The sequence below is a fragment of the Protopterus annectens genome, chromosome 11.part0 (assembly GCF_019279795.1).
Source record: "Protopterus annectens isolate FY-2018-M chromosome 11.part0, PAN1.0, whole genome shotgun sequence".
Taxonomy (NCBI): Eukaryota; Metazoa; Chordata; order Ceratodontiformes; family Protopteridae; genus Protopterus; species Protopterus annectens.
Genome location: NC_056745.1, coordinates 1,475,940,678 through 1,475,963,865, shown reverse-complemented (window position 1 = coordinate 1,475,963,865; position 23,188 = coordinate 1,475,940,678). Strand labels below are relative to the sequence as shown.

The following is a 23,188-nucleotide window of genomic DNA, read 5'->3' as shown; positions in this document are numbered from 1 at the left end:
ACAAAGCCCCTCATTGGCCCTTTTTAAATGTAATTTGGTCAATTGGATGGGTAACCAGAAATTCACCCCAGGGGTTCAACCTGTTTCCCTCTTGGACAGGGGCAGTAGGTGCTGATTTTTAGTGTCTGCTTGAACCAGGCACCCTTGGGAATATGAGGTGAAATTGGCTAGGCTTGTAAAGGCCCTGGGGCCATTAGCCTAGTAATCTCCTATGGTCCTAAAAGGCACACAATCCTTAAAACATAAGGATCCAAACTAGGCTTGCATCTTAGAAATCATATGGCTACACGACTGCAACAACAGTCCACACAAAGAATATTAAAGCTACTGACCAACCAAGTCTGCACATGAGGCAGGAATGGCCTCTGCCCTTAATGGGGTTGTCAGTGATACTGACCAACCAAGTCTATACATGAGGCAGGAATGGCCTCTGCCCTAAATGGGGGGTTGTCACTGATACTGACCAACCAAGTCTGCACATGAGGCAGGAATGGCCTCTGCCCTAAATGGGGGGGGGGGGGGTTGTCACTGATACTGAACAACCACGTCTGCACATGAGGCAGGAATGGTCTCTGCCCTAAATGGGGTTGTCACTGATACTGACCAACCAAGTCTGTACATGAGGCCGGAACTGTCTCTGCCCTAAATGCAGTGGTCACTGAGGAGAAAGTCACATTATGAATGTTTTCTGTTAATAACTTGACTGAGACTTTTATGATTCTTTGATTTGATACTGGTATTACTTGAAAGCTTGCATAATGTTGGAAAAAATGTTTAGTTATAAGTGATGCGTACCTGTTTGATTTGCAGTGTTTTAGTAATAAAATATGCAGGAATATTGTACTTGTACAAATGTATCCGGCACTGTCCACTCTAGCATTGTGTACCATAATTTGACAGGTAACTTGACACACTGGTCAGGAATGGATGCTGACCCAAGCAGTTTGAGGTGCTTTCTAGTATCAAATGGAAGCAAACTGTAATGTTGGAAAAACGCTGTTACTAATATCTTCTGTGTAGCTACTACAATGTTACAGATATTTATGCTCGTTTTGCAACGATGTATGCATTTATATAATTTCTTTAATTATTGTGGGCAATGCTTTCCCGGTCAACAAACATTAAATGAATGAATGTCTACTTGGACACATTGTGGAACAGCATTTCACATGTCCAGTCAGTGAAGAGGTCAGAAATGGCTCCCAAGACAAACTGGGTACTCTGTACCTGAGAAACTTTATTTTCCTGAAACATGTGTGGATCGTTAATAATTTGACCCAGGTGGTGTTTATATGGTACTCCTTGGTATCAAAGCATCCACAATACTGACAAAATTACACTGATAGCTGATGTCAAACCAACATTTCTTTACTGATATTTAATTTGTCTGTTAGATATTCAGGTATGCTTACAAATCATAATTATTCAAATACGTAAAATGCAGTGACACCTACAAAATTGCTTTGCAGCAAATTAAAGCTTATATCTACACAAGCAAAAGTCAGAGTGATAGGAGGAGTCTGTGTTATGAAGAGTGTATATTCTCTTGTACATGTTCAGTACAAAATCACCATTATGTCAGAGTGATAGGAGGAGTCTGTTATGAAGAGTGTATATTCTGTTGTACATGTTCCGTACAAAATCACCATTATGTCAGAGTGATAGGAGGAGTCTGTTATGAAGAGTGTATATTCTCTTGTACATGTTCCGTACAAAATCACCATTATGTCAGAGTGATAGGAGGAGTCTGTTATGAAGAGTGTATATTCTCTTGTACGTGTTCAGTACAAAACCACCATTATGTCAGAGTGATAGGAGGAGTCTGTTATGAAGAGTGTATATTCTCTTGTACATGTTCCGTACAAAATCACCATTATGTCAGAGTGATAGGAGGAGTCTGTTATGAAGAGTGTATATTCTCTTGTACATGTTCCGTACAAAATCACCATTATGTCAGAGTGATAGGAGGAGTCTGTTATGAAGAGTGTATATTCTCTTGTACATGTTCCGTACAAAATCACCATTATGTCAGAGTGATAGGAGGAGTCTGTTATGAAGTGTATATTCTCTTGTACATGTTCAGTACAAAATCGCCATTATGTCTGCTGGCATGTAAATACCGCCATTATGAATGAGTGTGTGCAGAACAGCTTTAATATTTAACTTCCTTTGTAACTTTTACAGTAATCAAGATATGTGCATTTTGTTTATAGGCAGGTTGCAAAACTGCATTTTCAGGAACTTAGATCAGGCGAAAACATTGTAGTTAGGAACTGTGCAGGTGTTATGAAGGAACTGTGCAGGTGTTATGAAGGAACTGTGCAGGTGTTATGAAGTGTGAAATTCCAGTGAGACTGGGAATGCATGACTCAAAGGGCAGACTTAAAAAGCTTCTTCTTGCTATGGGATAAATGTGTTGTACTGTATGTAGTTCCTTTCCCTTCCAGTTCCACTTCATATTTGCCATTAATGACGTAACACTTCACAGCACTGTTTTTAGCCTCCGTAATCTGTTTATATCCTCACTTTTTTGACTTTGTACTTTACCGTCTTTTCAGTTGTTATCTTGTACCTTCAGCATCTTTTCCAGAAGAGCTCATCAAAAGTCTTGTAATTAATTTTTTCTTCTTGCTGGACTAACAGCTTCTTGGGTACATACATTAGTCAGACAAGCTAGTGTAGGTTCTGTTTGTAGTTTGGTCCAGTTATTTATAAACATGTTTAACTGTCTGTTCTGCAGATAACATTCTTACCTTGAGCTAGCATTACATTTTGTTTGGTTTGTTAGGTGTTTGCCATTAATGTACACAGCAGCAACTGTTTACTTGTTATTGATTTTTTTTTCATTAATTTCTTTAGAGTTTAAACATGGAGAACTACAAAAAGCGTTTTTCTACTTTACTCTGGTTAGAAGATGTCCAGGTAGAGAATGAGTTGAACGATTTTTCCATGAGTGCAGTAATTCTTAAAAAGAATGGGGATCTGTTGGTGCTGGAGGTACCTGGTATATCTGAATGCAGACCTTCTCTGTACATAGGTAAGTTACTCTGTTAATCGGTTTTATGTATATTTTATAGTATGCCTGCTGCAGTTTTCTTCACAGTAGAACTCCAGCAGTACAGAATTCACAGTACTATTTAACATGCCTTTGTTTTTAAACTTCTCGGCAGATTTGTAGAGGTAATTTATTTCAGTGTGTAAACTAAATTTTGCTTTGAGTGACCCTATGAACTGGGCTTAACCTTTGTGTTGGCTATCAGTATCCTGTGCCATTCCAGGGTGTGTACTGTTTGCCCACATTGTGCATCTATGACCATCCAGACGTCTTACCACTTGATAATATAGTTCACATTTTCTCTTATCAGTTTCCTTTTAAACGCCTGCATTTAATGTCTGAGAATCATAAACCCTTTAGGTGTTGCTGAAGTTATTGAATCACACCTCAGGACCATACAAGTTCATAGGCAAGTACTAGGCTACTTGCCCTGGTGGGCCATTTAAAGCTTATGAATTTCCCTTCTAAAGGTAAGAATCAAGCCCCGTACCTTGTGTTTGTGAGGTAAATGCTGTAACCATTATACCAAATCTAACTCCAGATGCAGCCAGCTTTGCCCAAAAGTGAGCGTATGAGGTTGTTGCCACTGTTGATTCATTCACCTGATCTCTGTCTTTGAGGTAAAAGCTCAAGAACTGCAGTAAGTAGTAGAAAGACTAGAAATTGGGCTTCTGTAGTATCACAAGCAAGGCAGGCTAAAGGAGATGGGCCATGGAAGTCCAGACCTAGGGCTTCCTTAAGAATTTTCTGCTGCTTTGGTGGGTTTTGCTGCTTTGTCTAGTTTGTCAATAATCTAACTTGTGGCCATCATAAAAAAATTATTTTATATGTCTGTTTTTGTTTACTGGGAAAGTAAAACTGGGATAAAACCATTTTTCAGCAGAGCCTGGGGAGAGAAGCTCCCCATTTTACAACAGTTTTGACATAAATATATTAGAATGCACAATATGAGTGTACATTCATGAGCAAAATAATTTACAGTAGCTTACATAAACATTTAGAAAGGGAGCATTTGCATATCATGCCATAGGTACATACACACCTTGACGAGTGTAGGGTTATGCATTGAAGCATTTGTCTTGTAGTTGCTCTTGGGAGTGAGACCAGAGATTAGGATGTCCTTTCCCACCTTTGCAGGGACTCGTGGAGATTCTTCACTTAATTGAGAATTGCACTCTTGTATATTTGGCTTGCAGTGTTTGGTATTAATCTTTGCCTGGGCGGATTGAGTCACCACCCAAAACAGGTTGGCAGGTCACATGTGAGGGTTGAATTAGTCCTTTAGGACCCCACTCACTGCTGATTTAAATACATTAAACATGTCTTTGTCCTATCCCATCTTAAAGAACCTCCTGCCCACTGTGGGGTGGTGAATAAACAAGATGGTGTGTGCGCTCTTCAGCAGGAACCTCCTGTCCACCATGGGGTGGTGAATAAACGAGATGGTGTGCGCTCTTCAGCAGGAACCTCCTGCCCACCGTGGGCTGGTGAATAATCGAGATGGTGTGCGCTCTTCAGCCGGAACTTCCTGTCCACTGTGGGGTGGGGAATAAACGAGATGATGTGCGCTCTTCAACAGGAACCTCCTGTCCACTGTGGGGTGGTGAATAAACGAGATGATGTGCGCTTTTCAGCAGAGTCCACTGTGGGGTGGTGAATAAATGAGATGGTATGCACTTTTCAGCAGGAACCTCCTGTCCACTGTGGGGTGGTGAATAAACGAGATGGTATGCGCTCTTCAGCAGGAACCTCCTGCCCACTGTGGGGTGGCGAATAAATGAGATGATGTGCGCTCTTCAGCAGGAACCTCCTGTCCACTGTGGGGTGGTGAATAAACGAGATGATGTGCGCTCTTCAGCAGAGTCCACTGTGGGGTGGTGAATAAACGAGATGGTATGCACTTTTCAGCAGGAACCTCCTGTCCACTATGGGGTGGTGAATAAACGAGATGATGTGCGCTCTTCAGCAGGAACCTCCTGCCCACTGTGGGCTGGTGAATAAACAAGATGGTGTGCGCTCTTCAGCAGAAACCTCCTGAATAAACAAGATGGTGTGCGCTCTTCAGCAGAAACCTCCTGTCCACTGTGGGGTGGGGAATAAACGAGATGGTGTGCGCTCTTCAGCAGAAACCTCCTGTCCACTGTGGGGTGGGGAATAAACGAGATGGTGTGTGCTCTTCAGCAGGAACCTCCTGTCCACTGTGGGGTGGGGAATAAACGAGATGGTGTGCGCTCTTCAGCAGGAACCTCCTGCCCACTATGGGGTGGTGAATAAACGAGATGGTGTGCGCTCTTCAGCAGGAACCTCCTGTCCACTGTGGGGTGGGGAATAAACGAGATGGTGTGTGCTCTTCAGCAGTTTGCTGAGATGCTGCTTTTGTGCTAGATTTAGCCCAGTACCCTCGTTTTCAGACTTCGGCACCATTTGCGCTTTCCTTCGCTTGGTCACCGGGTCAGCATCAGTTTGTATGACTAATCATACAGTACTTATTTTTTTTTTTGCCTGATACAGCCATCAGCATTTTATGGTGGGCTTAGAAGACATGTAAGTTGAAGGGTGTTTTCTTCTTCAAATTGAGTTTCCTGTTTTGGAAATGGGACACTTTAAACTTTCACCTGTTTAGTAGTCTGGATCTTTCCTTTAGGACATGTAAAGCTGACGTATACTCACCCACTCACCCACCCACACATCATCTAGTTATACTGGTATCATTTATTTGGTCCAGCATAGATTTCAGAAGGATTCCTATTTTTTCTGTTATCTTCTCATAAAACAGCAATAATAAAACCTTGGAAACATTTGCACACAACTCCACCTGAAACAGGCAAATCACCTTTTTTTTTTTTTTTTGTTTTCGGGGGCAAGCCCCATTTGAAGGGGGGTTGTACTTCCCAGCTTGTTTATACACACCTGCTCTAACCTTGCAGTTTCTCACTGAGAAAAGTTCCAAAGGGTAGTTAAATCTTGACATTTAATGAAACCTCCCTGAAATTGCATATAAGCAGCTCTTACTGTGAATTCCTTAGTACAGTGATGATAAATGTGACACTCATTTCAGAAGCCTGTATTACGTGGCCATTGTATTTCTGGACAGACTTGTTAAAACTTTTCTGAGATGGGCCACTGATTCTGTAACTTGGTCTCATTTTTGAATTTTTGATGGATCATTCTTGGACATTATTCTCTCCTCCTGTGTCTGGTGAACAGGCTTCCATAACAAGGAACCTACTTGAGTGCCTGTGAGTTGTCATTATGCATCGCTTGAACTCCAAGTACTACAGATACAGTACTACAGATACAGTGCTCAAGACAGCAGCTTGCGTCTTTGCAGTGCTGCCTGATTTAGATGCACTGCTCAGAACAGGAGCTTGTGCCTTTTCAGTGCAGTGCTGCCTGATTTCGATGCAGTGCTCAGGACAGCAGCTTGTGTCTTTGCAGTGCTGCCTGATTTCGATGCAGTGCTCAGGACAGCAGCTTGTGTCTTTGCAGTGCTGCCTCATTTAGATGCAGTGCTCAGGACAGCAGCTTGTGTCTTTGCAGTGCAGCCTCATTTAGATGCAGTGCTTAGGACAGCAGCTTGTGTCTTTGCAGTGCTGCCTGATTTAGATGCAGTGCTCAGGACAGCAGCTTGTGTCTTTGCAGTGCTCAGGACAGCAGCTTGTGTCTTTGCAATGCTGCCTGATTTAGATGCAGTGCTCAGGACAGCAGCTTGTCTTTGCAGTGCTGCCTCATTTAGATGCAGTGCTCAGGACAGCAGCTTGTGTCTTTGCAGTGCTGCCTGATTTAGTCTGCCTTTTGCATGAGGAACTGCACCTGGAGTTTCTGCATATTTCCAGAACTGTCTTGTTTGGAAATGTTATGTAGGTGGTTATTTAATGCTTCCAAAGGGGGAGACAAACTGCTGCCCATTGTGGAGAGTGTATTGAGTGCAAACCCCCCCCCCCCCCAAAAAAAATTATTTATTTGTTTTTTTTATTTTATATTTGTTGACCAAGAAAGTCCGACTGGATATATGTCCATTTTCAGCGGAGGCCCGGGGAGAAAAGCTCCAAAGCAAGTACAACAATTACATAACAATTAAATTATAACGTTTAAGAGAGACAATTATCAGACGCAAGTAAAAACATTTTAAAAACGGGTCCAAATTTTTTTTATATACATATTAAGGTTGTGTAGGTTATGTACTTTTTCAGTAGAACACACAGAGAAGGATCAAAGCAACAGAAGGTTTATTAATATATTGGTTCCATGGGAAGAGAGCTTTTTCCGTAGAATACATAGAGATAAAACAAAGCAACAGGAAATAGGTATAATAGACTTTAATGGAGGTCAGGCAAGAGGAGATGGTATCAGCCTGGATTGGTGCAATAGTATCAGCCTGGATTGGTGCAATAGTATCAGCCTGGATTGGTGCAATAGTATCCGCCTGGATTGGTGCAATAGTATCCGCCTGGATTGGTGCAATAGTATCCGCCTGGATTGGTACAATAGTATCAGTTTGTTTTGGTGCAATAGTATCGGTCTGGACTGGTGCAATAGTATCGGTCTGGACTGGTGCAAGGGCATAGCCATTGTGATTTTAGGAAGATTCTTAGTTGTTTCTTAAAAAGTGGGCTGGGTGAAAGGGATGTTAGTTTACTTGGAAGTTTGTTCCAAGTGTTACCAACAGAGTTAGTAAACAGGCAATCCCCAGATTTGTTGTTGGATTTTAAGGTGGATACTAGTACCCTATTGGCTGATCGTAGGGTTGTAAGGTTTTTATATGGGCTGATAAGGTTACAGAGTATGGAAGTATTTGTGGGATAATGCATGATCTTTTGAATTATAGTAAGTTGATTTGTTGTTGGATTTTAAGGTGGATACTAGTACCCTATTGGCTGATCGTAGGGTTGTAAGGTTTTTATATGGGCTGATAAGGTTACAGAGTATGGAAGTATTTGTGGGATAATGCATGATCTTTTGAATGATAGTAAGTTGCTGGATAAGAAGCTGACTTTGCAATTCCAGCCATCCTAGTATTTTAAGATTTTGGCAATGATGGGTTCTAAATGGGGCTCCAGTGGCAAATCTGGCTATGTTATAAGATGTTGCCAATTTATTGATATTGCTTTTGGAGAGGTTTGTAAAAATTGGGGAGGCATAGAGAAGGGTGGAGATTAAGTGAGTTTGGGCAATAGTAGTCCTTGCTGAAGCTGCGAGAAAGGGTTTAAGTCTATAAAGGAAACCAAGTTTTCTGTGAACTGATTTAATAGATTGGTTTATATGTGTGTCAAAGTTTAGATTATGGTCAGTTGTTGCACCTAAAAGTTTGGAGGTCATGTCCGGAGCTATTTCAATACCATTATTAGATATAACTGTGAAGTTAATAGCAGGGGACTTCTGAGTGGGAGTGAACAATAGTAGTTTGTTTTTTTTAGGGTTAAGGAGGAGACGCCGTTGATGGAACCAGTTTTCAACTAAGGTAAATACTTTTTGGGTATTGGTTTGAAGTTCTGCGGGCGAGGAGGCGGTACATATTAATGTTGAGTCATCAGCATATTGTATACAGGTGGTTTGTGGAAGGGATGATCTGAAGTAGTTAACTTCATTTGTGCAGCAACCTATGGGGATCGGATCCGACCTCGGATCCGAGCCTGCAGTTTTCAACAGCTTTAGATCCGAGCTCCAAGCTCCTCCCCCTAGCCATAATCCCCTGCCAACCCTGACTGACCTCAGATCTAGTTTGTCGCAGTTATCCAACAGCAGCTTGATCTAGAGTTCCAGGCGTTAGAGACTTTTTTGTGAGAAAAAATTTACCTTTTTCTTCTGTTTTTGGTTGTGAGTGTTTCCAGGTCCCTTTTTGTATAAAACCCTCTCTAGTTTAACTCCTATATTTTTTGTCATTTCCCTCCCCCTTCCTTCGTGGTTCCATTAGGGTTGTGTGTGTGTGTTTGAGGCCTAACGTGTGTGGTTTCTCTTTTAGTTAAAATGGCTGAGACCCCAAAGCCGATCTTTTCTAAGTGCACCGAGTGTGGCCATAAGCTGTCCCCGGCGGATGGCCACACTTGGTGTGTGTTGTGCCTTGGGGTTGAACACCTGTCTTCTGGTTGTTCCATCTGTGCGGTGTTCAACCCCAGGGCACTCAAGGACCGGAGGTCTAAGCTGATTCTGGCGGGTCTTCTACCTCCAGTCCTCCTGTGGCTCCCACTGCGGCGGCTGCCACTCCTGCTTCCCTCCCCCCGGCCGGGACTCAACCTCCCGCCTTAGGCCCGGAGGAGAGGGAGGCCAGGAAAGAGAAAAGGAGGGAGAAACACCACAAGCGGCGGGCCCCCCCCGGCTAAGCGGTCTTCTCCCTCCAGGACTTTGGGTCTCCTCTGTCTCAGATCCGGTCCCTGTGCTTTCACCGGGTCCTGAGGAGGAGGAGACCCGATCTCCTTCGAGGTCATCGAAGCGACACTCCCGTCCCGCCTCGGTGGCCTCATCGAGATCAACCCGAAGTCTCACTGATGCAGATTTGGACCGGATGATGAGAAGATTCCTCCAGGCCCAACTGCTAACTGCAGATGCGAGTGCTCCTGCCCCCCTCCGGGAGCGACCTTTGCCCCAATAGCTCCTTCTCCGTCCCGCTTCCCGGGCTCGGAGTCTTCGGAGCCGGGCAGCCTTGGAGCCGGGGGGGGGTGTCGGCGCCGATAGTCTCGGGTACTTCGGTGCCGAAACTTCCCTAGAGTCTGTTGGGTCCATTTTCTTCGGATCTGAGCTCTCAGTGCCGAGGGCTGAGCTTCAGATCTGGGGGTATCGGTATGCCTTCGGCTCCATCTAGGTCGGAGCATACTGGTCCGTCAGATCCAATCACTTCGGTGCCGGCCCCAATCCGTCCATCGGATCCGAGTGAGGGTCTGCTTTCGGATCCCAGAGAGAGCAGCTCTCCCTCGGCATTCGACGTGGTGGAGAGGGTCCGGTCGAGAGATTCCAGGCCCCCGGCCCTTGCCATGGCTCCACCCTGCACTCCTGTGTTGGGCCCGACTTCCGTCACCCGGCCCCAGGGACAGCCTGCTCTGACATCCCAGGTCGTTCCTTTGGAACAAGACGTGGCTGGTGAGACCTCCTCGGACAGCCCCCCCGAGGAGGTTCCTCACAGGCGAAAGTGCAAAAGGAGGCACCTGGACTCCCCAGAGTCCTTGACTGAGGACACTAATTTGGAGGAGGGGGAAGGCTCCCCAAGATCACCCCCCAAAGATGTCTCATTTGGTGACATCATGGAGATGCTCAGGATAAGGGGTGGGTGGTCTGCCCCAAAGCCTACCTCGGACGAATCCGTGTTCCTGGAGGCGTTTGAAGCAGGCCAGTCTACCTTATATTTATATATATATATATATATATATATATATATATATATAATATATTTGGGTGTCCCCTCCAGCTGACCCCCTGGTAGATTTCATTACTACCAGGGCGTGGAAGGAGCTGGACACTGTGGAGCCAGTCCCAAGCGCCCGAACAAAATTCTTAGCCCACCCACTGACAAGTCCCACTATAGATGCCATGTTGGTGGCGGCGGCCACCAAGAGGGAACTAGCTCAGGAGAGTCCCTCTGTTCATCCCCCGAGCAAGGAGTCTCGGTCGATGGATCGTTTAGGGAAGTGGGTCTTTAGTTCGGCTACCTTCTCTCTGAGGTCGCTGAACTACATGGCACATGTGCTTCGACTGCAGCGGGACCTTATCAAAGAGTACGCTGCGTCACCCCCCCCCCCAGTCCATGGCAGAGGACAAATGATTGCACTTCACCCGGAAGACCACTCTCCGATCCATATCAAACACCTCTATGTGGCTACTGTCCCATGCCACGGAGGGAGCCGCTAGAGCCAGCGGTGCGGGCCTTGTCATGAGGCATCCGGCCTGGCTCCGGCACTGTGATTTCACGGAATCCTTCAAGGCGTCTTTCGCTAATGCCACTTTCGATGGTTCTGCCCTTTTTGGCAAACTGTTCGCGATACCTTGGTCCAGAGCGAGAAGGATGGGAAGACGTTGTCTGCCGTCAGAGTCCGCTTCTCTGCTCCCCAGAGGTCCTTCTCCAAGAACCAAAAGGGACAGAAGAAGATGTGGTTCCGGAAGTCGCAACAGTTCCGTCCCGCTCCTGACTCCCAGCCCTTCCGCGGCAGAGGAGGGCAGGGTGGACGCCGCCCTAGAGGCAGAGGGGGCCCGCGGAACTTTGAATCCAGAGAACCCTTCTCGGACCAACCCACGCAACACCCCTGAGGGGTTGCCCGACTGGCTCCACTCTGGAGGCAGTCGGGGGGGGGGGCATTTTTCGAAGCACCTAGCAGCTTGGGTGTCCATCACGACAGACCGCTGGGTGCTTCGCATTATATCCAGAGGATATCAGATTCCCTTTTCTCTTTACCCACGCAGCCCCAGATACCTCCCTGATGTCCCACCCGATCAGAGGGAGGCCGCAGCAACAGTAATCCAACAGTTGCTGGAAAAAAGCCATCCAACATGTCCCCCCAGACCAGTGCGGGTCGGGGTTTTACTCCAGGTTCTTCTTGGTGCCAAAAAAGACAGGAGACTTGAGACCTATCCTCGACCTCTCCCCCCTGAACCTGTCAGTAACCAAAGAGAAGTTCCGCATGGTCACCCTTCAATCCATTCTCCCCCTTTTGCGGGAGAATGACTGGATGTGCTCTATAGACCTCAAGGATGCGTACTACCACATTCTGATAGACAGGCGATCTGGAAGGTTCCTCCGCTTCCGGCTAGGAGCCAGTCATTTCTAATTCAGGGTCCTTCCCTGTGGTCTCACCACAGCCCCCAGGGTGTTCACCAAAGTGTTAGCAGTGATAGCAGCCCACCTGAGGCTCCAGGGAATTCGGTCTACCCATACCTGGACGACTGGCTCCTGACCGCCCCGGCAAGGCATCTACTCTGCGCAGCCAGAATCTACTTTCTTCGTCTAGCTCCCTGGCTGGGGATCACTATCAACATAGAGAAGTCGTCTCTTACCCCGACTCAGACTATAGATTTCATAGGGGCAAGATTAGACACAAACATGCTCCTAGCTTTCTTGACCACAGACCGGCTACGAACCCTGAGGCTACATGTGCGGGCCATTCTACATTCTCCAGCTCCTCCGGAATTGGTCCTGAGGGCTCTAGGCTCAATGGCGATGGCAATCAACCTTTTGCCATTGGCGCAGTTGAACATGAGGGTCTTACAGTGGACCCTCCAGGTCCAGTGGTCCTTCCTTCGATTTCCTCTGCCATCCCATTCCCCTCAGCAGGGCTTGCAAGAGGGCCCTCTTATGTTGGTTCCAATCTCCGAACCTCCAGAAAGGATGCCCCTTTTCTATGGCCCCTCCCCTAGCCACGGTGACCACGGACGCCTCCCGCCTCGGGTGGGGGGGCATTGTTCGGGCAGGACAGTCCAAGGCACGTGGGACCCCACGGAGACCTCACTGCATATCAATGTCCTAGAGATGAGGGCAGTGCTGTTAGCGTTGCAAGCACTTCAGGACCTTCTTCCTGTAGGAACTATTGGGATTCAGTCAGACAATATGTCTGTTGTCTGGTACATCAACAAACAGGGGGGAACCAGGTCTTACCCACTCTGTCGAGAGGCCATGAGGGTGTGGGAATGGGCGATCTCCACCAACCGCTTTCTTATAGCAACGCACATTCTGGGGCGGTCCAGCATCCTAGCAGACAGACTAAGTCGCACCATCCTGTTACCACACGAGTGGTCTCTGAATCCCAAGATAGCGAATTGGATTTTCGCCGAATGGGGTCAACCCTGTTGCGATCACTTTGCTTCTCCCTCGAACATGAAATGTTACGACTACTTCTCTCTCATTTCCCCCTCCGGGGAACCTCCGAGAGACACTCTGGTGCATGCTTGGCCTCCCGGTCTACTTTATGCTTACCCTCCTCTTCCTCTGATGCTGAAGTTTCTGCAGAAAGTCAGTCGGTTGGGGAGCAGGATAATCCTCATTGCCCCATTCTGGCCTCGTCAAACCTGGTTCCCTTACCTTTGGTCTCATCTGGTGAATCCTCCTTGGATTCTGAATCCCCATCCGGATCTAATATCCCACCCCCTAGATCTCCCAGTCCCGAATCTGGACATTCTCAAGCTCACAGCTTGGCTGCTACAGTTCCACTTGTAGCTAGGACTCCCGGTATCTCTTCCCCAGTTAAAATTATTCTAGTAGCAGCGCACAAGCCTTGTACTAGAAAGATCTATAGTAGCAAATGGAAACGTTTCTCCATTTGGGTGGAACGTCGAAATTTGGATCCTTTCACAGCTCCTTTGTCCGTGGTATTAAGACTTCCTGTCAGGGCTGTTTCATCATGGGGCTAGCTCCTCCACAGTCAAGGTTCAACTAGCAGCTATCTCTCATTATCACATGGGAAATTAATTGGGCCCTTGGATCACCACGAAATTGTGTAAGACTTTTTTGAAGGGCACCTTTCTGCTCAGACCTCCAGTGAAGGATGTAGTCCCTCCTTAGGATTTAACGCTGGTGCTTCAGGCCTTGACAGCTCCCCCATTTGAGCCTGCAGCTTCCATAGATCTTAAATTCTTGTCATGGAAAACAGCCTTTCTTGTCGCTATCACCTCGGCTCAAAGGGTCTCTGAACTACAAGTCCTCTGTGTAAAACCCCCATATTTGACTTTTCACAAGGATAGAGTTTACCTCTGGACCAATCCCTCTTTTCTTCCCAAGATTGCCTCTAAATCGAGTATTAACCAGTCCATCAACCTACCAGTCTTCTTCCCGAATTACCAAAAGAAAGGGGAATACAAATTCCACTCACTGGATGTGCATAGACAACTTCGCTTCTACATCCACAGGACATCTGGTCATAGGCAATCTGACCAGTTGTTCGTCTCCTTTGCCAAATTTAACTTGGGTGAATCTGTCTCTAAAGTCATGCAGTCTAGATGGATTTCGCAATGTATCCTTTTAGCATATGAAAGTTCTGGCAGGCTCTCACCTCGGAGTCCATGCCCACTCTACTCGGTCTATGTCTACCTCTGCGGCTTTTAGAGCTAGTCTCTCTGGATGATATTTGTTCGGCAGCCACTTGGGCCTCATCTCATACCTTTATCAATCACTATAAATTGGACATTATCTCCAGAGGGAGAGCATCCTTTGGCTCTGCAGTGCTCCGAAACATCCTTCCATGAAGGCCGCCCAAGGTTCAGGTAACTGGGTACTCTGTCCCATAGGTTGCTGCACAAATGAAGTTAACTACTTCAGATTAAGAAGTTATGTACTCACTATAACGTTCAATCTGAGTAGGTAAACTTCATTTGCAAGCAACTGTCCCTCCCTCCTGCCCCCTCACTTACGAATGTTTTCATACTCGGGTGCATGGGTGTTACCCACTTTATCTTGAGAGTATTAGTCTTCAAGCAGTATCTGCTTTTGGGCAAACTTGATCTGAGGTCAGTCAGGGTTGGCAGGGGATTATGGGTAGGGGAGGAGCTTGGAACTTGGATCTAAAGCTGTTGAAAACTGCCGGCTCGGATCCGAGGTCGGATCCGATTCCCATAGGTTGCTGACAAATGAAGTTTACCTACTCAGATGGAACGTTATGGTGAGTACATAACTTCTTATCTTCAGATCATTAATGAAAATAGTAAAGAGTCGAGGTCCCAGAATAGAGCCTTGTGGGGCTCCAAGAGAGATGGGGAGCTGAGTGGATAATTTTATTGACCCAGAGGACTGCTTGTTGTCTGTTTCCTGGGTAGGACTTAAACCACTTGGCTGTCTGGGTGTCTAATGACAGGGATTTAAGTATATCTAACAATAGTTGGTGATTCGCCATGTGAAACGCCTTAGAGAGGTCAATAAAGAGGGCTGAGGACAGTAAATTATTGTTATTTTTTTATTAATGTAGTCTGAAAAGGATAGGAGTGCTGTTGTAGTACTGCGGAATGGCCTAACGCCATGCTGGCTATCTGATGATAGGTGGTTTTGGAGGAGATGATCAAGTAGTCGATTAATACTCCATGATTTTTGCTAAAGGGGAAAGTAGGGCTATGGGGTGGAAGTTTGAGAGTTCATTTGAGTTACCTCCTTTATAGAGTAGAATAATGTGTGAGACTTTCCATAGATGTGGGATGTAACATTCAGTAATGGTTCTGTTAATTAAGATGGAAATAGGGTAGGCAAGTACTCCAGCTGCCATTTGCAGATATTCAGCTGGTAGGAGGTCAGCTGATGGAATTCAAGGTTTAAGTTTAAGAAGTAGGGTGCATATAAATGAGGTTGGCACAGGCTGCAGATGTAGTAGGTGGGGTAAATTGGTTGGCAAGGGTGACTCAGTGGTGGTATGGTTGGTAAGGTGTTAGCTAAAGATTGGACAGTTTCAGAGAAGAATTTGTTAAGTGTCATAAATTTGGCTGGGAGAATTTTGAGTCAAATTAGAGGGGGGTGGGTGTTTTGGAGTGTCCAGGATGGAGCAATTTATTTATTCCTGACCAGAATTTTTGTGGGTTTTGATGTTGGGTATGTTGGAATTTAATGTAATAGTTTTTTTTTTACCAGGGAATATTGATTTCTTTGTGGCATTTCTGAGCTGTCTAAAGTTTAAATGATCAGTAGGGTTTTTAGTAGTTCTCCATTTATTCCAGGTTTTATTTCTCAGTTTCATTTTTTGTCTTGTCTCATTTGAGAGCCAAGGAGTAGGTTTGTTCCTAATTCTAACAGTGAGAGTGGGGCATGGTGCTCCAGTATTTGTAAGAATTTGTTAAAGTAAGAGACTGCTTCATCAAGAGGTAGGTATTTTAGGGGTGACCAATTGCAGGCTTTAAGCTCTGCTTGAAAATTAACTGGGTTTAGATTTTTCTTGTTCCGGGTAGTTCTGAAGTTAATTTGATTGGGAATGGAGGTCTTTTGTCTAGTTATAAAGGTAAGAGAATGGTCACTAATATCAGGAAGTAAGCCCGTTTTACATAATTGGGGATTACAGTTAACTAGTATCCATTCTAAGGTGGTTTGTTTGTTACTAGGTTTGTGTATTCTGGTAGGGTAGGTGATAGTTTGATAAAAGCCGTAAATGTTTATGTGAGTAGTTGGGTTGTCAGAAGTACAGCATTCCCAGTCAATATTAAAATCACCACGGAGTATTGTTTCTTGTGGGAAGGCTGTAGAGAGTCAACTAAAGAGTTCAGTCTTCCTTGGAGGAAACCTGTTTTAGCACCAAAAGTCCTAAGTGCCAGACTCTCGTGTCCTCTTTTTCTGAACACGCTGGTCTCTTCAGCTGTCTCATCATACACAACAACCTGCCTGAGAAGGATGTGTATTCTTTTGAGTTTGGGCAGTTTTGGGAAAGTCTCATCATACACAACAACCTGCCTGAGAAGGATGTGTATTATTTTGAGTTTGGGCAGTTTTGGGAAACCCATCCCTCAGTATGAGGGATGTTGATGTGATCAAGTAGGTCCATGTTTCTTGAACAGGTCAGTTCTTTTTTTTTTACTTGAGACTATCTGGATTTGTTGACCCCCCCCCCCCCAGAATCCTTTTATTCCCAGCAGGTACTAATGAGGTGGCTTTAGCACAGGAAAAGAGGTGGAATTAGATGGTGTCCTTCCATATCACTGTTGCAGTATTAATTACCTGTGGGATTTCCTGCCTAGGACAGACCAGCATCCATTCAGCAGACCAAAGCCTTTATTACATAGAGAATGTTGTATGTCAGCCATGTCAGGGTAGGGCATAAAGATGATGTACATATGATCCCAAGTTAGAACTTCATTGCCACCAGTCTGAACACAGTTGTGGTATGTCTGAACGCCTTTCGTTAGCCTACATTTTTCAGAAAAGTACTCCTTTGGGTTCTTTTTTCTTTACTTGTATTGTTTGCTGGGTTACATGTTATCCAAGAAAGGGAAATGTTCGTGTGGGAGGCAGATATCCCATAAGGGCCAACATGGTAGGTTTCTGTTTTGCTTAGGTGTGTCTCATGACCACTCTCTGTGTTCCATCCATCAGGCTTTTGTTCCTAAAACTTTGCGTAATTGCCTGTCTTCCATTTACTTTGAGAACCAGTGTCACAAGCTTTTGGCCCAAGGTACCATGGCAAAATCGGCTCATATTGAGGTACAGGCCGGGAAATCTAGGCCCGAGTCTGCTACTGTCCAGCCTCCACTGGACATCTCTTGAGATGAGAGAGAACCCAGAAGACAGCTTGGCATTACCTTTGGTTTCCTGTGCCCCAAACTTCTTGGGGGCATGCTCGGAGTCTGCATCTCGCACGTTCTCTGAGGTCTTGCAAACATTATCTACAGGCATTGAGGGGGAACAATGGATGATTCAATTCTAAGGACCCTAGGAGGATTCCTCAGATCCTTATACAGGAAAAGGTGCCGGGTACCTTACTTAAATCTAGGCAGGGATCTGAACCTCTGTTTTGTCAGCGTGGATGTCCCTATGAAGAAAAGGCAAAAAGACTAAGCATATAGTATCTGCTTCTAGTGGTCCACAGGGGGAATGGCAGAACTTCATTCTAGCCTTGTTCAGATGGCATTTGAAGCCTCCTCTGGGATTATAGTTCGTGCTTCTCAGTGGTCCTCTACTCGTAAGCAAGCTAGGGACCCAGAGTCTTCAGATGGGGATTCTGAGACTGATTCTTTGGCCTATTCCTCTCAGTTGCCTTCACCTTCAGATTATGGGTCTGAGGAGGAGGAATCTGTCAGTTCTGATTCTCCTTAGAGGAACTTTCATTTGGTGACACAGTCCGCATGATTGAGGATTTCAGATAGGATTGCTCCCAAGTTTCACATGTCCAGAAGAGGTACAAGTTGTTACAGATGGGCTCTGGTAAACCATTGGCTGTTCCTTCACTGTTGGCTGCTTTGTTGGGCGCCTTTTCATAGGTTCATAGGTACTAGGTTATCTGCCCAAGGGCCTATGTAAGCCTAGCCAACAAGGTTCCCTGGCTTACGCCACCAAACAAACTTATTTTCCAGTGCCACTATCTAGCAGAGACACAGCAGTGATCCCTAGGGTGCATTTCCTATTTCCCATCCACTCATCAGCTTCCCTGACTCCAGATTCCCACCCTCCAGCTCCTAACAAACATGATAGGTTCTGTAAGGTGCCAGATGCCTGCAACTTCATGTACATGTGCCCTTCATATGATTCTGCTGTGATTTCTATATCTATTGATAAACCTTCTAGGCTGTTGCCTTCCTCCAAGCTCCTTCCCTTTGATAAGGATAATATAGCTGTTAAGAGGATTGGCAAAAAGACATGCACTTCTGCTACCTTAGTCTTAAGGGCTATCAATTACCAGACCCATATGGCTAGGTACATTCTGACTTTCCCAGATGGGAAAAATTGTCTTATGCCTGATTCTGAGGGTGAAGACTCCTCTCTCTGCTCAGTTCCACTTCTCAGGTTGTCCGTCACACTATGAAATGCTGTTATAATGAAGCAGATGCATCTTCTAGGGCTGTTGCCTCTGGTTCTTGGCGATACTGTTCCTGGCTTAACCTTCGGTCCATACCAGATTATATCAAAGCAAAACTTTTGACTGCTCCATTGGATAACCAGAATTTGTTTGGGTCTGTTGTGGCTGATCTTTTCGAAACTTAACAGGATCAGGGTAATGTCCACGAAAGATTAGAAACTGATATTGTCTTGTCCATTCCAAGTTTCAGAGGAACTATCCTACTAAGACTGCTTTTGTGCGTTGGCTTCCTAGATTACCTTCCAAAGGTAAGAAGGCTTCCAGCTGTTTTTTTTCCTGATAAGCCTACTCAGATGCCCAGACCCAAGAAGCAGTCCTTTCCTGACAAGTCTGTAGCCATCTGACTGTCTACCATCCCTTTGGCTAAGTTCCCTTGTCCCTCAGGCTGTCTTTCCCTCCCAGTTGTGCAGCTGATAGCACAGACTCCTGGGTTCTCTCCATCATCAGGCGGGGCTGCAATTCTGACCTGGAAGGCCTTTTCCATCTTTTCTAGAATTCCTCAACCCCCAACAGAACAGCTTCTTCATGTTCCAGGGGTATTGCAAGGTCTGATGGAGCAAGGTACCATTCAGTCAGTTCCGCAGACAGAAAGGGCTTTGGGGGTTTTATTCCAGGATGTTTTTGGTCCCAAGGAAAGAGATCTTGGAGACCTGTCCTGGATCTTTCCTTGCTAAACTCCTTTCGCATAGTGCCTTCCTTCCAAATCCTCTCTTTAAACTCTTTTTCCTCTGTTACTTCCCTAAGCCTTTCTAGTTTGCTTGGATCTGAAGGATGCTTACTTACACATTTCCTGTCCTCCCTCTATTCAGGAATTTTTCAGTTTCTTTGATTTTTTCCTTTCATTTTCAGTTCTCTGCTTTGCCCGATGGGCTTTTTACAGCCCCAAGAGTGTTCACAAAATGTTTAGCCCCTGTAGTCACCTTTTGCAGACTTCAGGGCATTCATATATTTCCTTGTCTGGACAAACTCTTGCTTACAGCTCCATCCCATTCCAAGCTGGTGCATTATCTTAACTTTGCCCAGCTTCTGTAGCACATCCTGGCATTCATGATCAACCTTCAGAAGTCAGTGTTGTCTCCATATCAGGCTCATATTTTCCTAGGCTGTAAGTTCCGGACTGTTCCAGGCTGGTACCTTCGAGATTTTGTCCATTACGAGTTATTTTCTGTCACTGCTTCCTCCATCCTCTCTTCTGGCCAGGTAATTTCTCAGAGCTCTGGGATTTATGACTTCCACTGTCCCCATGCTTTCATGGGCCAGGCTGCATATCAGGAAGTTTCAGTGGTACCTAAAGTCAGTGTGGCTTCAACATCACTCACTGGACCATCTCATTCCTCTCCTCCCTTGTCTCAAACTGGGGTTTCATTGGTGGATTCAGTAGCTATTTCTAAATCTCTGGAAGTCTTCACAGATTCATCAGATTTCAGGCACCCTGAAAGGGCTAGGCCTTTTGTCACCTCAGTGGATCACATAAACATCAAGGAAATGTAGGCTGTCATTTTGGCATTTCAGTTTTTCCGTGCACTCTGAGTCTTGCTTCCCTTGAGGGTCTGCACAGACAACACCACAGTCATATGGTACATCAACAAACAAGGGGGCACCAGGTCTTAACTTTGCAGGTTTTCCCTTCAAGCCAGGGTGTGACGGCCGTGCCCTGGCCCAGCAATCAAGGAGCCTCAATCCTCACCACTACACCAGAGAGGGTGTCTCATATAAGAGGAAAGGATAACAAATACACACAATAAAGTACAATTCCCCTTAAGTGCACGCAGAGATCACAGTCAATCTGGGGCTGGTAGCTCCCTTGCTCCCCAGGTCCCCAATAAGACTCTCCACTGGCACAGCTATAGGGTCCAGATCTCAGCCTAGCTGGCAAGCTAACCTCCAGTACCCTCTCTGTCCAACCAGTGCTTCGTGTCCCTGCCCAAGTAGCTGACGCACACACACACACACACACACACACACTTTCATATAACCATTTATACGTCACAGACACTCCTGGGAAAGGCTGACACAGATTCTCCAGCTGTGCCCCTTTACCCCGACTATATGGTAGTAATTACTGCCACCACCAGCTAATAATTATCAGCTACCCAAATGCCCTTAAAAGGGTGTCCAATTATTACAGTGCAATTTTATTATCCAATTGGTAAGTGTGACTAATCAGTTAGGGCTTATTAGAGTGGCCTTGTACAATAAACTGTATAAATATGCAATGTACTCTTGAGCTTAAATTGTCTCTGCATAAACCAGCCACAGTTGAAAAGGGTTTAAAAATATTTAATAATAAATACTAAAAACACAAGACAATACTACTACACCACAGTGCCATTCAAGAGTTCAGAGATCACACAGAAACTTAAATTAATTCCGTAGTAAAGTATTGACATTATAGAAAAACACTTAGTCTAATCTTTATAGTCCTAGCTATTTCTACAAGAAAACATAGTTCTAAAGTAACTTACTTACCTAGAGAAAGACGGTGCTGAGTTAGTCAGACAAAAATGCTTAATAATCTCTGGTTCTTGCTGTTCAAATTGAAACTGCAGTTCTGATAAAATATCCCATCTTTTACACTTTCCTGGTGATCCCAGGCTGCCACATTAACTGCGTTTACATTCTTAACATCTCCCTTTTGTTATTTTCAGCTGGTCAGGAAGAGAGCAATAAAAATACATTTGCATGTTTAAGTCTAGCAATTTAACTCTTGGATAAAGCAGTAGAAAGTATTTATTCATCTAGACTATTCAGCACCACTGTTCCATTGAAAGGGTCACCATATGCTTTTATTGGGTCAGTACAGAGCACTGTTGCCACATTTGTGTAACACCATTTCTTTACATTTAAAACAACATGCCTGTAGTTTACATTTATATTTACAAATGATAGAATTATGTATCAAATTCTATTTGACTAGGCTGGCAGCCTTCACCCTTCTCTACCAGTCTTCACATCCCCCCCCCCCCCACAGGAGAACTCAAGCTAGTTTTTCAAGTGACCCTTGAGAAATGTTGCTTGAGGGCTAGGTCCATCTGAGTGTACCTCACCCCATTCCCTGTGTTGAGAGACGATCTGCATTGGCATTGCTACTCCCACTGCGGTGCTGCACTGACATATAAGCTTGAAACCCCAGGCTCCATCTTAGTAACTTGGCATTTTGCAAGCTGGCTCTATTTAACCATATTAGAGGGTTGTGATCTGTCATAACAGTGAATTTTCTTCCATACAGATAAGGCTGAAGTTTCTGCAGTGCCCACACTATGGCTAGACATTGCTTTTCTACAGCTGCATAGCATTCCTCCCTGGTTGGAGCCTACCACTGGGTGCTTTTCCCCCTCTGAAGAAATTTGGCTAAGTACAGTCCCAACCCCGTGGTTCGAAGCATCCACTTGCACAATAAATTCCTTGCTGTAATCTGGACTGGCTAACACAGGGGGTCCTCACAAAGCTTCTGGAATGCCTGCTCGCATGCTGGGGTACACACTACCATATCTGGCCTGTTCTTTGTCAGGTCTTTGAGGGGATCAGCTATGGTACTATAACTAGGGACAAACTTTCGATAGTACCCTGCTGTCCCTAATAATGCCCTCACCTGCATTTTAGTAGTGAGTACAGGCCATGCCCGAATGGCTTCCACTTTGGCAGGTTCTGGCCTTATCTTATGACTCCCTACTCTGTCCTAGGTAGGAGACCTCTGCCATATCCACCTGACATTTGCTCTGCTTAATGGTCAACCCTGCCCTCTGTAGTCTCCCCAGCACCTCCCTGACATGCTGAAGGTGCTCTGGCCAGGAATGGCTGTAGATGGCAATATCATCTAGGTAAGTAAGGGCAAACCCTCCTGCTCCTGGTAGGATATTATCTACCAGCCTCTGGAAAGTCGCTGGGGCATTTTTCATCCCAAAGGGCATCTTTGTGAACTAATACAAACCAAAAGTTGTCACAAAGGCTGACTTCTCTCTAGCACTGGAAGTCCAGGGCACCTGCCAGTAACCTTTGGTAAGATCAGTGGTTGTAAGATACTTAGCCCCACCCAGCTGCTCTAGGGCCTCATCTGTCCTAGGCATGGGGTAAGCATCCGACTCTGTGTGACTATATAATTTCCTATAATCTACAAAGAACCTGGTGCTGCCATCCTTCTTTGGCACCAACACCACTGGGGAGGCACTGGGACTGTTAGACTCCTGAATCACTTCTAGTTCCAACATCTCCTGTACCTCTTCCCTCAGAGTCTGTTTGACTCTCTTAGGCACCCTATAAGGGGCCTGCATTAATAGGCCTTTGGGGTCCTGTATCCACCTGGTGCTGCACCAGGTGGGTGCACCCTGGTTTCCCAGTGAACATGTCCCCAGACTCCTGCAACACTGCTTGGATTTCTCGAACCTGGGTAGGAGATGGCTGCTGGGACATTGCTACCCCTTCCACTGAGGTGTCAGCCTGAGCCTCACTGATCAGTCACCAGATCTCACTCAGACGATTCCTGCAGTCCGCTGCAAATGCTCAGCACAAGGTCCTCCCTATAATGGTAAGGTTTCATCATATTAACATGGTACACTTTGTATGCCTGCCGTCTGCTTAGCACTTCCACCTTGTAGTTAACATCACTTGCCTATCTTACCACCTTGTAGGGACCCTCCCAAGCTGCTTGCAGTTTGCTGTGTCTGACAAGAATGAGAAC

At 45.5% G+C, this 23,188-nt stretch overlaps 1 protein-coding gene across 1 annotated transcript in view; it reads left to right on the top strand.

Annotated features, from left to right (window-relative positions):
- Positions 1-23,188, top strand: part of LOC122815091 (RNA helicase Mov10l1-like) — a 1,410,002-nt gene that overhangs the window by 774,733 nt on the left and 612,081 nt on the right. Inside the window, exon 10 of the mRNA XM_044087332.1 lies at positions 2,860-3,037. Coding sequence (XP_043943267.1) covers positions 2,860-3,037 — 178 coding nt within the window. The remainder of the gene's footprint in view (positions 1-2,859; positions 3,038-23,188) is intronic.